General features: G+C 44.8%; 1 protein-coding gene across 5 annotated transcripts in view; it reads left to right on the top strand.

The window, feature by feature from the left end:
- The window catches only part of SORCS1 (sortilin related VPS10 domain containing receptor 1), an 834,705-nt gene that overhangs the window by 510,914 nt on the left and 310,760 nt on the right, over window positions 1-13,031 (top strand). For all 5 annotated transcript variants that reach the window (XM_040361653.1, XM_040361650.1, XM_040361655.1 and 2 more), the window contains exon 6: window positions 7,521-7,585. In XM_040361653.1, the coding sequence (XP_040217587.1) occupies window positions 7,521-7,585 (65 nt within the window). The remainder of the gene's footprint in view (window positions 1-7,520; window positions 7,586-13,031) is intronic.

Here is a 13,031-nt window from a genome sequence, read left to right on the forward strand (position 1 = left end):
CTATGGATAAATAACCGATGGGGCCCACACACGATCGGTTTGGTCCGATGAAAACGGTCCATCAGACCGTTCTCAACGGTTTGACTGATCGTGTGTACGCGCCATTAGTCCTTCCAAATAATTGGATTTCAATGGTGCAGTTATCTTTTTGGCTAAAACTGCCTTTAAAAGTCTTTTGAAATCTGAAAAAAAAAAACGTAAAAGAGGTTTGAATCAGACTTTTGTAATTTAACTGATTTCCCTTCCCCCTTTGTGGAGAGCGCTACGCCGTAGACCAGCAGCCAACAAAATTATTCAAATATGGAACGTATTAACTGCACCAAAGAGGTTTGTAGATTGATTCTCGTTATATTATTGAGCAATATCTGTGAATTATATTACAATAAAAAACGGTGTTGCTAGAGCTAAATCTAAAACTAACGTAGGTAGGGAAATTTAATTCAGATCTATGTCAGACTGGTCGAGTTTCCCGCAACTACGGGCTGGGAATGAATTTTATTTGCCTGGAGAGTTCAGCGCAACTATCAAACTAGTATATAAAAAAGCTACTTATAATGCTCACAAATAAAATGTAAAAACTCCCGCACTTGGGTACTAGTTAAAAATGGGAAATTGCTTTTAGCTTTTTTTTTTTTAGAAGGATAATGAAACTATTGTAGCTCCCTGTTAAAATAATACTGCAGCCCCCCTCTCTATTCATTGGCTCACTGGCTGTGATTGACAGCAGTGGAAACCAATGGGCTCTTTCTGCTGTCTCAGCCAATGAGGAGGGAGAGTCCCCATCCAGCCAAGGCTATTGTGAACATCACTGGATTAGTGGGGGCTTAGGTAAGGATTGGGGGGGGGGGGGGTGCTACACACAGAAGATTTTTTTTTTACCTCCATGCATAGAAAGCATTAAGGTAAGAAAACCTTCAGCCTCTAAAGCCACTTTGAGGCTGAGTAGAGTAAAAACTGGCCCTGCAGTTTTGTCCCTGTTGAGTGCACTACAGCCAGGCACACAGCAGCTTCCATAGTCTTGCAACACAATGACCAAGCAAGAAGTATCTTTATGTTAATGCTTGTATGGGGTGTAGGGGTGCTTTGGGATACCCCAGAATTTGGTGTACACCATATTCAGAAGACTCTCTCTATTTTGCCTACCTCTTCAAAGGCACATATCCTCCCTCTTTGCAGAGACTAGTAGCCAGATTCAGAGAGAGTTACGCCGGCGTATCAGTAGATACGCCGTCGTAACTCTGAATCTACGCCGTCGTAAATTTAAGTGTATTCTCAAATTGAGATACACTTAAATCTAGCTAAGATACGACGGCCTAAGATACGACGGCCTGCGCCGTCGTATCTTAGCTGTCTAGTTCCGCCGGCCGCTAGGGGCGGCCTAGAATGCGTAAATCAGCGAGATACGGCGTATCTTTACTGCAACGGGCAAGCGTACGTTTGTGAATAGTACGCTTGCCCGTTGCAGTAAAGATACGCCGTTTACATAAGGCCTTTTTTAGGCGTAAAGTTATTCCATCAAAAAGCTGGCCTAGCCAATGTTAAGTATGGACCCGCATCGAATTTTGAAAATTTTATGTCGTTTGCGTAAGTCGTCCGTGAATGGGGCTGGATGTAATTTACGTTCACGTCGAAACCAATAAGTCCTTGCGGCGTACTTTGGAGCATGCGCACTGGGATATGTCCACGGACGGCGCATGCGCCGTTCGTTAAAAATGTCAATCACGTCGGGTCACGATTCATTAACCTAAAACACGCCCCATGTTCCTCATTTGAATTAGGCGCGCTTAGGCCGGCACATTTACGCTACGCCGCCGTAAGTTAGGACGCAAGTGCTTTGTGAATACAGCACTTGCCTCTCTAACTAACAGCGGTGTAGCGTATATGCGATACGCTACGCCTGCCTAACGTTAGGCTCTCCTACCTGAATCTAGCTATAGAAGCACAACTCTTCTGGGACTCCCAGCAGGGTGAATCCTACTTTGGCAGCACACGCACAGTCACACAATGGGTTAACCACTTGGCCTCTGGGAGATATACCCCTTCATGACCAGGCCATTCTGTTCGATACGGCACTGCATTACTTTAACTGAACATTTAGAAGTTAGATGTTTAATGTTGTTGAGTTATTGGTCTTTTTTTCCTTTTTGTACTATTTTTATTCTGATGGAATAGATAACTACCGTATTATAATATTGGATTGTATTAAGATTTTTGTATTTTCTATCATATAATGTAAATGGGAAGACTTATTTTTTCTTACTATGTATACAAAGAGCAAACAAAAACAAAAACAAAATAAAAACTATGGGCCAGATTCTCGTAGAATCTGGGGCGGCGTAGCGTAAGCTATTTACACTATGCCGCCGCAAATTACTGGAGCAAGTGCCGTATTCTCCAAGCACTTGCTCCTTAATTTGCGGCGGCGTAGTGTAAATGGCCCGGCGTAAGGCCGCGTAATTCAAAGGGGGCGGCTTGTATTTAAATTAAGCGCGCCCCTGTGCCGATCGAACTGCGCATGCGCCGGGCGTAAAAATAGCCCAGTGCGCATGCTCCAGCTCACGACGGAAAACGTCAATGACGCCGACGTGAGCGTCATTGACGTAAAGTAATATTCGTGAACGAGTTAGGAAAATGACGTAAACGATGGAAAAAGATGCCGCTGACCCGACGCCATACTCAACATGGCATACGACGGACCTTCGTAAACTTACCCCTTATATAGCAGGGGCAAGTTTACGCTTATGGAAACGTCGTAAATTCACTGCGTCGACCGCGCGTACGTTCGGGAAATAGCTAATTTGCATAAACGATGGGGAAAACGACATCTGCGACACTTAGCGACGGGAAAAAAAAATAGCATCTAAGATCTGACAGCGTAAGAGCCTTACGCCTGTCAGATCTAATGGATATCTATGCGTAACTGATTCTAAGAATCAGTCGCATATATACGACGGCCCAGATTAGGACTTACGACGGCGCAAATGGCGTTGCGCCGTCGTAAGCCCTTTGAGAATCTGGGCCTATCTGATTTAAAAAAAGAAAACTGTGCATAAATGCAAGGCTGTACCCAAATTTATGTAATTCTTTTCCCACAATTAGAGCTTTCTTTTGGTGGTATTTGATCACGTATTTGCTCGAAACAAAAAGAAACAACAATTTAGAAAAAAAAATACTTTCTGCTATAAAACAAATCAAATAAACACAAAAAATTTAAAATCGAATTTCTTCATAATGTGAGGCCAATATGTATTTTGCTACATATTTTTGGTAAAAAAATTACAATAAGCGTATATTGATTGGCTTGAGCAAACATTATGTCTACAAACTGAGATATTATCATTTTTATTCTTTTTTTACTAGTAATCGGCGACTTATAGCACGACTGCAATATTGCAGTGGACATTCTGACACTTTTATGTTTCAATGTTTTTTTGGAGTTTTCCACAGAGACGGTATTGATTCCAGCATTGGTACAAACATTATAAAATATCCACAGTATGAGTTACATATTAAGATGGCATAATAATCCAAACAAAGGAGAGGGAGAGAAAAAAAATCAAAGAAAAAAGAATGTTAAGAGGCATGTGCCCCTGAGCTCCAGTTTCAACGTGTTTTGTCGCCAAGTAAAACTACCCTTATCACATGACCTAAACCCTTGGCGATAAACTTTAAGTATATTCCTGAGCTTCTACAGTCTGGGGATTGTTGCCTATCTAGAGGCGCTACCGTATACTCAGCGCATTGTGTCTCTCTGTCTCCAGGAGGCTAAGGCCCCGTACACACGACCGAACATGTCCGCTGAAACTGGTCCGCAGACCAGTTTCAGCGGACATGTTCGGTCGTCTGTACGTCCGACCGGACAATTTTCCGGCGGATCGGACAGGTTTCTAGCGGACAAATGTTTCTTAGCATGCTAGGAAACATGTCCGCTGGAAGCCTGTCCGTCGGACATGTTCGGTCGTCTGTACATGTCTGTACGGTCACCGGACATGTCTGCTCGGCCGAAAGCCCTTGCATGCGTCGAAGTGATTCGACGCATGCGTGGAAGCATTGACCTTCCAGGGCCGCGCACGTCGCCGCGTCATCGTCGTGGCCACGCGGATTTCTGTCTGATGTGTACAATCATCAGACAGAAATCTCTGAGCGGACAGTCCGTCCGTGTGTACGAGGCCTTAGTTATTCAGTTGAGTTCAAGATACGTTCTACATTCTCAAAATTGAGGGCTCTTTCCTCTATGTAGAGAGAGACGCACCATCATTCACTGTTGTAAAAGTGTGCGTTCTGAGTTTGTTTAACACAGAAGTAAAAGAACTAAGTGAGAAAAGGAAAAGAATGAAGGATGTATAAGAGAAGTGTAGTGGAAAGGAGGGGAAAGGCTCCAGCTCGCAAGAATTTTGGGCCAAAGCTATAGTGAGACAATACGTAGAATAGGTATTCCCAAGTCAAAGAATCAAAGTCCTTAAAGGAGTTCTCTGACCTAAAACTTTTAACCCCCGCTGTGCCCGGGCTGTAAAAATATACAAAATAAACTGTCACTTACCTGCCTACGATCCCCCGTTGTTCCGATATCGCCGTCCCGTTCTCCGGTCCCGGTCTCTTCCGCTTCCTGTGTGTCGGTGACTCATAGTGCACTCAGCCTATCAGCGGCCACGACGGGACATTACTGCGGCCGCTGATAGGCTGAGCGCACTATGAGTCACCGACACACAGGAAGCGAAAGGGGCCCGGGACCGGAGAACGGGACGGCGATATCGGAACAACGGGGGATCGTAGGCAGGTAAGTGACAGTTTATTTTGTATATTTTTACAGCCCGGGCACAGCGGGGGTTAAAAGTTTTAGGTCAGAGAACTCCTTTAACTGACACTTTTGACACTTTTTGGGAACCAGTGACACTAATACAGTGATCAGTGCTAAAACATATGTACTGTACTGTATGACACTGGCTGGGAAGGGGTTAACATCTGGGGCAATCAAAGGGTTAACTGTGTGCCTAACCAGTGTTGTTTGTGGTAGGTGCTTTTACTAGGGGAAGAAATTAAATGTATTCCCTGTTTTGCAGAAACACAGGATCCATGCCTTCCCTTGTGTCAGAATAGCAATCTGCCTTGTTTACCCAAAAGAGCCCCATTACATTTATATACGTGATCTGGCACAGAAGTGCCGCCCTGTAGCAGTAAAACTGCTATAGGGAAAATCTTAACCGCTTGCCGACCAGCCGCCGTTTTACGGCGGCAGGTCGGCTCTGCTGAGCGAGATAACGTATATCTACGTCATCTCGCCGAGCAGCCAATAGGGGAGCGCACGCACCCCCCCCCCCCGCTCGCCCCTGACACCGACGCGCGTGCCCGGCGGACGTGATCAACACACAGCTCCCGGTCCTGTCAGGGGGAGAAATGCCTGACCGTCTGTGTGAAAGTTGTGTACCCCCTATTCTAGTTAAATAAGCTGAACCATAGTGTCTGGAAGTCTGTGTAAGTGTAATATTTTAATTAAAGTGATACTAAAGTAAAAAAAAAAAAAGTTTTTTTTGCACAGAACTGCCCTGATTCTCTTTTTCCAGTGGTCATGGCCCCTCCCCTCCTGTTGAGTGCGCCCAATAGCATACCGCTTGATATGGGGGCCCTCGAGCAGGCTCACTCCTGAGCCGCACTCTGTGTGTCCATTCACATACGAAGCGTGGCTTGGTCCCACACCCCTCTCCCCTCATTGGCTCACATGCTGTAATTGACAGCTGGACGAGCCAATGGATACTGCTGCTGTTTGAGCCAATGAGGAGAGAGAGACCCAGAAGAGCCACTGCTCTCATGCACATCGCTGGATTGAGATGGGGCTCAGATAAGTATAAGGGTTGATTGAGGAAGGAGCTGCACATAAGCCTTTAGATTCACTTTACCACTGTTTAACCACTTCCATACCAGGCACTTACGCACCTTCCTGCCCAAGCCAATTTTCAGCTTTCAGCGCTGTCGCACTTTGAATGACAAATGCATGGTCATGCTACACTATACCCAAACAATTTTTTTATTATTTTGTTCCCACAAATAGAGCTTTCTTTTGGTGGTATTTTATCACCTCTGCAATTTGCAATTTTTATTTTTTGCGCAACAACTAAAAAAAAGACCGAACATTTTGAAAAAGAAATATTATTTATTTTTTTCTGACCTTTCTTTTATACATAAGTAAGTTTTCTTCTGCTTTAATTTACGGGCACTGATGGACACCGTTGAGGTGGCACTGATGGGCACAGATGAGGTGGCACTGATGGGCACTAATAAGCGGCGCTGGTATGTGGCACTGATGGGCACTCATAGGTGGACCCCTGGGCCCCTGGGCCCTTTAATAAAAATAAATAAAATAAATAAATACAAAAATATATAATTTTTTTATAAAAAAAAGGGGGGACCTCTGGACCCTTTAATAAAAACAATAAATAAATAAAAAAATGTTTTTATAAAAAAATTAAATAAAAAAAGAGGGGTTGCCACCCGGGGCCCTGGGGACCTCCGGGCCCCTTACAGGTATACTGTCTGTACCCCCTTGATGGCGGCCCTGCTTTTGTGCAGGGAACATGCTGATAGGAGGAGGGGCAGAGTGACAAAGAGATAAGTTCACTAAACTGTATCAAAATAAATAAATACTGTATTTATCGCGGTATAACGCGCTCCCGCGTACCCCTAAAGTGACCCCGAATCCTGTGTAAAAAGTTTTTTTGTACTTACAGTTTTGGTGTCTTGCGCGGCGTCCATCGGCGGCCTCGTCGGGTCCGGCGTCCTTCTGCGGCTTCGGGTGTCCTCTTCGGCGGGTCCGGCGTCCTTCTGCCGCTTCGGGTGTCCTTCTGCCGCTTCGGGTGTCCTTCTGCGGCGGGTCCGGTGTCCTCTTCGGCGGGTCCGGTGTCCTCTTCGGCGGGTCCGGCGTCCTTCTGCGGCGTCCTCACTCGCTTCCCGCACCGAGTTTTGAATACTGCGCCGACATATACCGAGCGCAGTACACTCGGGTATAGTCGGGCAGTCTCGGCAACTTCCGCGCTCACGTCCTGGACGTACAGGACGTCAGCGCGGGTAGCCGAGCATTGCCGACAATACACGAGTGTACTGCGCTCGGTATATGTCGGCGCAGTATTCAAAACTCGGCGCGGGAAAGCGGGTATCGGCGTATACCACGCACCCACGATTTTGCCCTGCAAAAAAGTGCGCGGTATACGCCGATAAATATGGTACATAAAAATATTCTGCTTTGCCAGTCATATCTGTGCTGTGTTGCAGAGCTGTGAAATTCTTAGGATTAGATGGTCCAAAATACTATTTTTTTCAGGTAAAACAGATCCCTTCTGTGTATTTAACTATGTGCCTGGAGTTCAGCTTTTAACAAATTAGAAGGCTAGCGTTTTATCTTTCCCTTACCTTGCTAATTGTTTTAGCAAGCTGTCCCTCAAAAAAACAACAATGGATCAATACAGTAAATAAAATGAAATGTAAAATCTGAAGGTCTAACTCGTCTGTAATGTATTCTTTGCCCTCAGGACAGTGACTGTTTCGAACAGAGACGCTGAGCTGGTCCACCTGGAGACCAAAACTGCTGAAGGACGTAAGTTACAAATTGTTCTATTGTTCTGTTCAGTTCCAACTTTGCAGTCGTTTTAATTATACAGCATTTTACTGTAATTGGATTGTTTCCCTTCACAGAAACAGGCTAAAATTAGAAGTGTACTTAAAGCCATTTTTGTTTTGAGTCTTTAATATATTGGAGAGAAAGTAGAACCATCATTGTTGGGCAGGGCCATTTAACCGCATCATGGGCCCCTGGGTAAAGTAACGCACTGGGGCCCCTACCAGCCTGGCCCAATTTAGGGACCTACTCTTGCCGAGCTGTCAATGAGGCTTTCCGAGTATTTTCAAGGCTCTCCAGCGCCCCCACCTCTGGCCACATGCATTATTGCATGCCATAGAAGTCAATGCGGAACACATTATTTTTGTTTCAATTGACTTCTATGGGGAACCTTGCTTTGATTTGCTGATATGCGAGTGCTTTGGATTAAGAGCATTCTCCTGTAACGAATTATACCCATTGTATGTGTATTTGTACTTTCAGAAAAAAAAAATTCAACAGTAAAAAAACATGCCATAAATTAAAGACTAATCAACACAAATACAGGAAGGGGGGGTCAGCATGGTACAGTAAAGGGGGGTCAGCAAGGCACAGTACAGGTGGTTTAGGAGGGCACAATAAAGGTCTCAGCATGGGACAGCACAGGGGTCAGTTAGGGTTTGCTTGCTTGGCACTTTTATCATTCACATAATTTCTTCAAAATTCTGATTGGACTAGGTGGAGAATGTAATGTCACTGTCCCTTCTCTCCACCTTGTCCAATTAGAGATCACCTTGTATTCATTTAAAAATTCAAGGCATTCTGGGAATGATGGCAGCAACTCCCTGTGGTCACTTTGTAGAAGGGAAGTCTCTCAGCAGTGGACCCAGACGACAGAACAATGGCCCGGATTCACATACATCGGCGCATATTTATGTGGGCGTAGCGTATCTAATATACGCTATGCCGACGCAGCGCACAGAGGCAAGCACTGGATTCACAAAGCACTCGCTCCCACTCGCTCTTAAAGATACGCTGGGTTTCCTCGGTGTAAGCCAGCGTAGGTGGAAGTGGGCATGAGCCATGCTAATGAGGCGTGACCCCATGCAAATGATGGGGCAAGCGCCATAGAAGTACTTAAAATGAACGGCGCATGCGCCGTCCCGTGGCCGCATCCCTGTGCGCATGCTCAGAATCACGTCGGAACTACTCCCTAAGATACGCCGGATCACTGCCTACGATGTGAACGTAACCTACGCCTAGACCTATTCACGTACTATGTAAACGACAAAAGATACTACGGCTTGTGTTCCCTGGTCCATACCTTTGCATGGGTTGCGCCTCCTCTATGGGGAATAACTTTACGCCGGACGTATGACTTACACAAACCGCGTATATTATGCGCCGGGCGCAAGTACGTTAGTGAATCGGCGTATCTTCCTCATTTGCATATGTGAATAGAAAATCTTTTTTGTAGCGGCAAATGCGCCCAGCGTAAATATGCGCCCACGATACGACGGCGTAGGCAAGTTACGTCGGTCGTAGGAAGCCTATTTTTAGGCGTATCTCAGATTGTGGGCATGGTGGATAGATATGACGGCGCATAGTTATACTTACGCGGCGTATCTAGAGGTACGTCGGCGTAAGTGCTTTGTGAATGCGGGCCTATGTGTGTAATAGTGCAGACTACTATAGTGATTGTCAGCTTCTACAGCGGTCACTCCATTGTGCCAAGCTGGGCCAATGTAAGAAGGCAATTAAATCATGCAAAACAAAACCAAAGAAATTCCCAGCTCTTACCAACCAGCCTGCTAACCAACCGCATTGTCCTATCTAACAGTATGCATAAAAAAATAAGGGTTCAGTTTGCACACATTTGCAAATACACGCATAAGCTATAGAGCACCGTCAAGGCACCCCAATATTTTTTGCAGTCCTAACTCTAAATTTTGAGAGCCTCCACAGTGGAAGCACATGCATTATAATGGATAGGCAGAGGTCAGGTGTCGAAATATTGGGGAGGAGATGTACTGGACACCTTTCCTGCCCTGGTGCTATATGCTGACCTCTGCCTGTTATTATAATGCATGTTCTTCCACTGAGAAGGCTCTCAAAATTTAGAGTTAGGACTACAGAAAATACTGGGGTGCCTTGACAGGGCTCTGTAACTTACGCATGTATTTGCAAATGTGTGCTAAACCCTTATTTTTAAACGCATACTGTTAGGCAGGAAAATTTGGTTGGTTAGCAGGATGGTCAGTAAGTTGAGCTGGGAATTTCTTTGGTTTTGTTTTGCTTGCGTTGCCCTTCCATGCCCTTCCATGTGCAATTAAGAACATACCTGGAATTAAGCTCCAACGCAGGGGTGCCCAACCTTTTGAAGAGCGAGGGCCACTTAAGCAACTTGCTAACCAGTCGCGGGCCACACGGAGCGGGCGCATGACAGGTCACGGCTACTCTATAGGCCCTCTGAACCACCCAGATGGAAGGGGACAAATTCCCTTCTGTTTTTCAGATTGGAGGTAAGCGGGCGTAAACGGACATCTGTCGTTCTATAAAGGTGAATTGAGGGTCTCATTTGGTCAAGCTGATCGTGTGAAAGGGGCCGAATGCCGCGTACACACGATCATTTTTTGGCATGAAAAAAAAACAGTTTTTCAGCATGTCCAAAAAACAACGTTTTTACAACTTCATCATTAAAAACGACGTTGCCCACACATCATCGTTTTTAAAAAATAATAAAAAAAAAGCTTGGTGACGTAGAAAACACGTACAACGGCACTCTAAAGGGGAAGTTCTATTCGCCTTTGGGCTGCTTTAGCTGATTCTGTGTTAGTAAAAGACGATTCGCGCTTTTCTGTCTGTTACAGCGTGATGAATGTGCTTACTCCATTATGAACGGTAGTTTTACCAGAACGAGCGCTCCCGTCTCATAACTTGCTTCTGAGCATGCGCAGGTTTAAAACGACGTTTTAGCCCACACACGATCATTTAGTAAAGAAAAAAATATTGCGCTTGTTTAAATGTGAAAGAAGCAGCGATCAAAAAAGTGTTATACCACACAAAACAGTATGCAAGAAGAGAAGAGATCGCGCTAAATATAAACCACAAATAATTGAGTGATAAAAAACACATGAACGTTCAAATGATAATCATAAATGATAAGTCCGCCAGAAAGGCAAATACTGTATAGACAATCTCCAAAGTGTATACAGCGAATCCACACAAGAAAGTGCTTGAAAGGAAAGAACCTCCACCACAGTCAAATAAAGCCTCTTACCGAATGGAGATGATCCCCAAATTATAAGAGATCAAAAACAGCCTGGTAAGAGACATGGATCGATGGTGTCCGGTATGAAACCCAAATGATGATAGCCTGATAACCTGTATCCTTGGTATGGGTAAGTGACTCCCGATATGCCATCTGAGGATATGTAAGAATAAAAGGAGCTCACATAGTGTAAAACCTTAATTTATTGGATAAAAAATAAGTGAAATAACACCTACAATTGTTCAAATATGCAGAGCATATTAAAGCCGGCCAGCTTAGAAACACACAGCCCGTATCCGGGTAGAGAAAATGCGCGGTGACGTCAGCACGCCGCCTCCCAGGGCGGCGTGCTTTATCACTCAATTATTTATGGTTTATATTTATTTAGCGCAATCTCTTCTCTTCTTGCACACGATCATTTGTTACAACCCGAAAAACGACATTCAGAAGCAGAAAAACGATGTGAGGCCCACACACGATCATTTTAAATGACGTTTTTAAAAACTTATTTTTTTTTTCATGCCGAAAAATGATCATGTGCGCGGCATAAGACTGCTTTCCCACTGAGATGCTGGGGTTTACCCACACTGCGGGTGGAGCGTAGTACACCTGTGTCTATCCTGCAGGTTAGCTGAACTTTGTCATAGACTCCACCTGTGGCAAAAGCCAGCGCTGTAGAGGACGCATCGGCTTATGGGGCTCCGCAGCTGCCTTCTTCCTCTACCACCAGCTTCAGTCACAACACTGATGCTGCGGTATGGCGGGGCGGCAACCTGCGATCTGGGCTTGCCATTTCAGAGCAGGAGGTTGCGGGCCACATCAGAGGGCTCCGTGGACCACATGTGGCAACCAGGCCACTGGTTGGCCACCCCTGCTCAAACGGGACCAAGTAAAAATAAGTAGTCGGGTGGCTGGAGGTTCTTGTGCACACACATGCAAAAAAAAATTAAATATAATACACAAAAAAAATGTACACACAAAATGATACTCCCTGTTGTGCTTAGCAGGTAGCACCGCTGCAGAATGTTACTCATTTAAGTGGGTTAAAATGGGACTGCAGTTTAACTACCCTGCAAATTCTTTTAATGCACAAGATTGCAGCTCGGTGGTGCAGACTTTTTAGTGCTAAAACAAGTTTTGAGACAGTGACGTATCACCTCCTAGCTGCCTACCATCCGCCATCATGGATCACCTTTCAGAGGGGCAGGAAAGGCTGCTGCTAATGTAAACAAGCCCTTAGGGTTTGGAAATTCCAAATTTCAGACCTTCACTTTTTTTTGTTTACGTTTTGGCTGAGGCACAACCAATTACACTTTTTAAAAGCTTGCTTGTCTCTATTTTAGATATAATTTATTGTGTCACCTATAGCTTAATTACAAAGTTGGGTCAGAAATGGCTCTGGATAAGCCTCAAGTTAGTAACAAGCCCCTAGGGGCACCGACTGGAAGAGTTTTCCCCCCGGGGTCCCTCCTCTCTGTGGCAGCTTTCACCTGCAGTCTAGGGGTGTGTTCATCTCTGCAGTGTATTGTAAAAAGAAAGTAGCAGAAAAAAAGCTCAGGAAAATTTGGGCTGCACTACCATTAAAGGGACATTGGAGTGTGATATATGTTGTGTTTATCTTCTTGCTGTACCATATTTTTACAATCCCGTGACATTCTGATTTTTCAATTATTTTGTGGCCATTTTGTATTTCACTGCAATCACTTCACCTCAATTTGCACCAGTATATGATGATGCTTTCTTAGTGAGTGTGACCCTGTATCACGTACCTGGTGGAGGGGCTTGTAAAGATCAGAAAACGGTAAAGTGAGAAGGTGGTGCAAGGGTATGGAGTGACACAAGAGCCTTGTAGTTCTTGCCAGATGCGGATACAAGCTGATCAGTGCTGTTGGGTGCCGACCCACAGGAGATGATGGACAGGAAACTGAACACAGGAACACCGCAAAACGGAAAGTAAATTCCACAGGATCAGCAGGAACAGGTGGTAAAATATTAAATACATAGTTATATAGTCAATCCTGTTCAACCAATAGATGGGGGAATTTTTTTCCCCTTCCTGTATATACAGTATATAGCCTGTTTGGTGCCATTATTAACAACATGCACACACCTGTTCTTGCTCTTGCACAGTTATGCCCTATACACACGATCGGACCTTTGTCCCACCAAATTCAT

Source organism: Rana temporaria, chromosome 8, assembly GCF_905171775.1.
Source record: "Rana temporaria chromosome 8, aRanTem1.1, whole genome shotgun sequence".
NCBI lineage: Eukaryota > Metazoa > Chordata > Amphibia > Anura > Ranidae > Rana > Rana temporaria.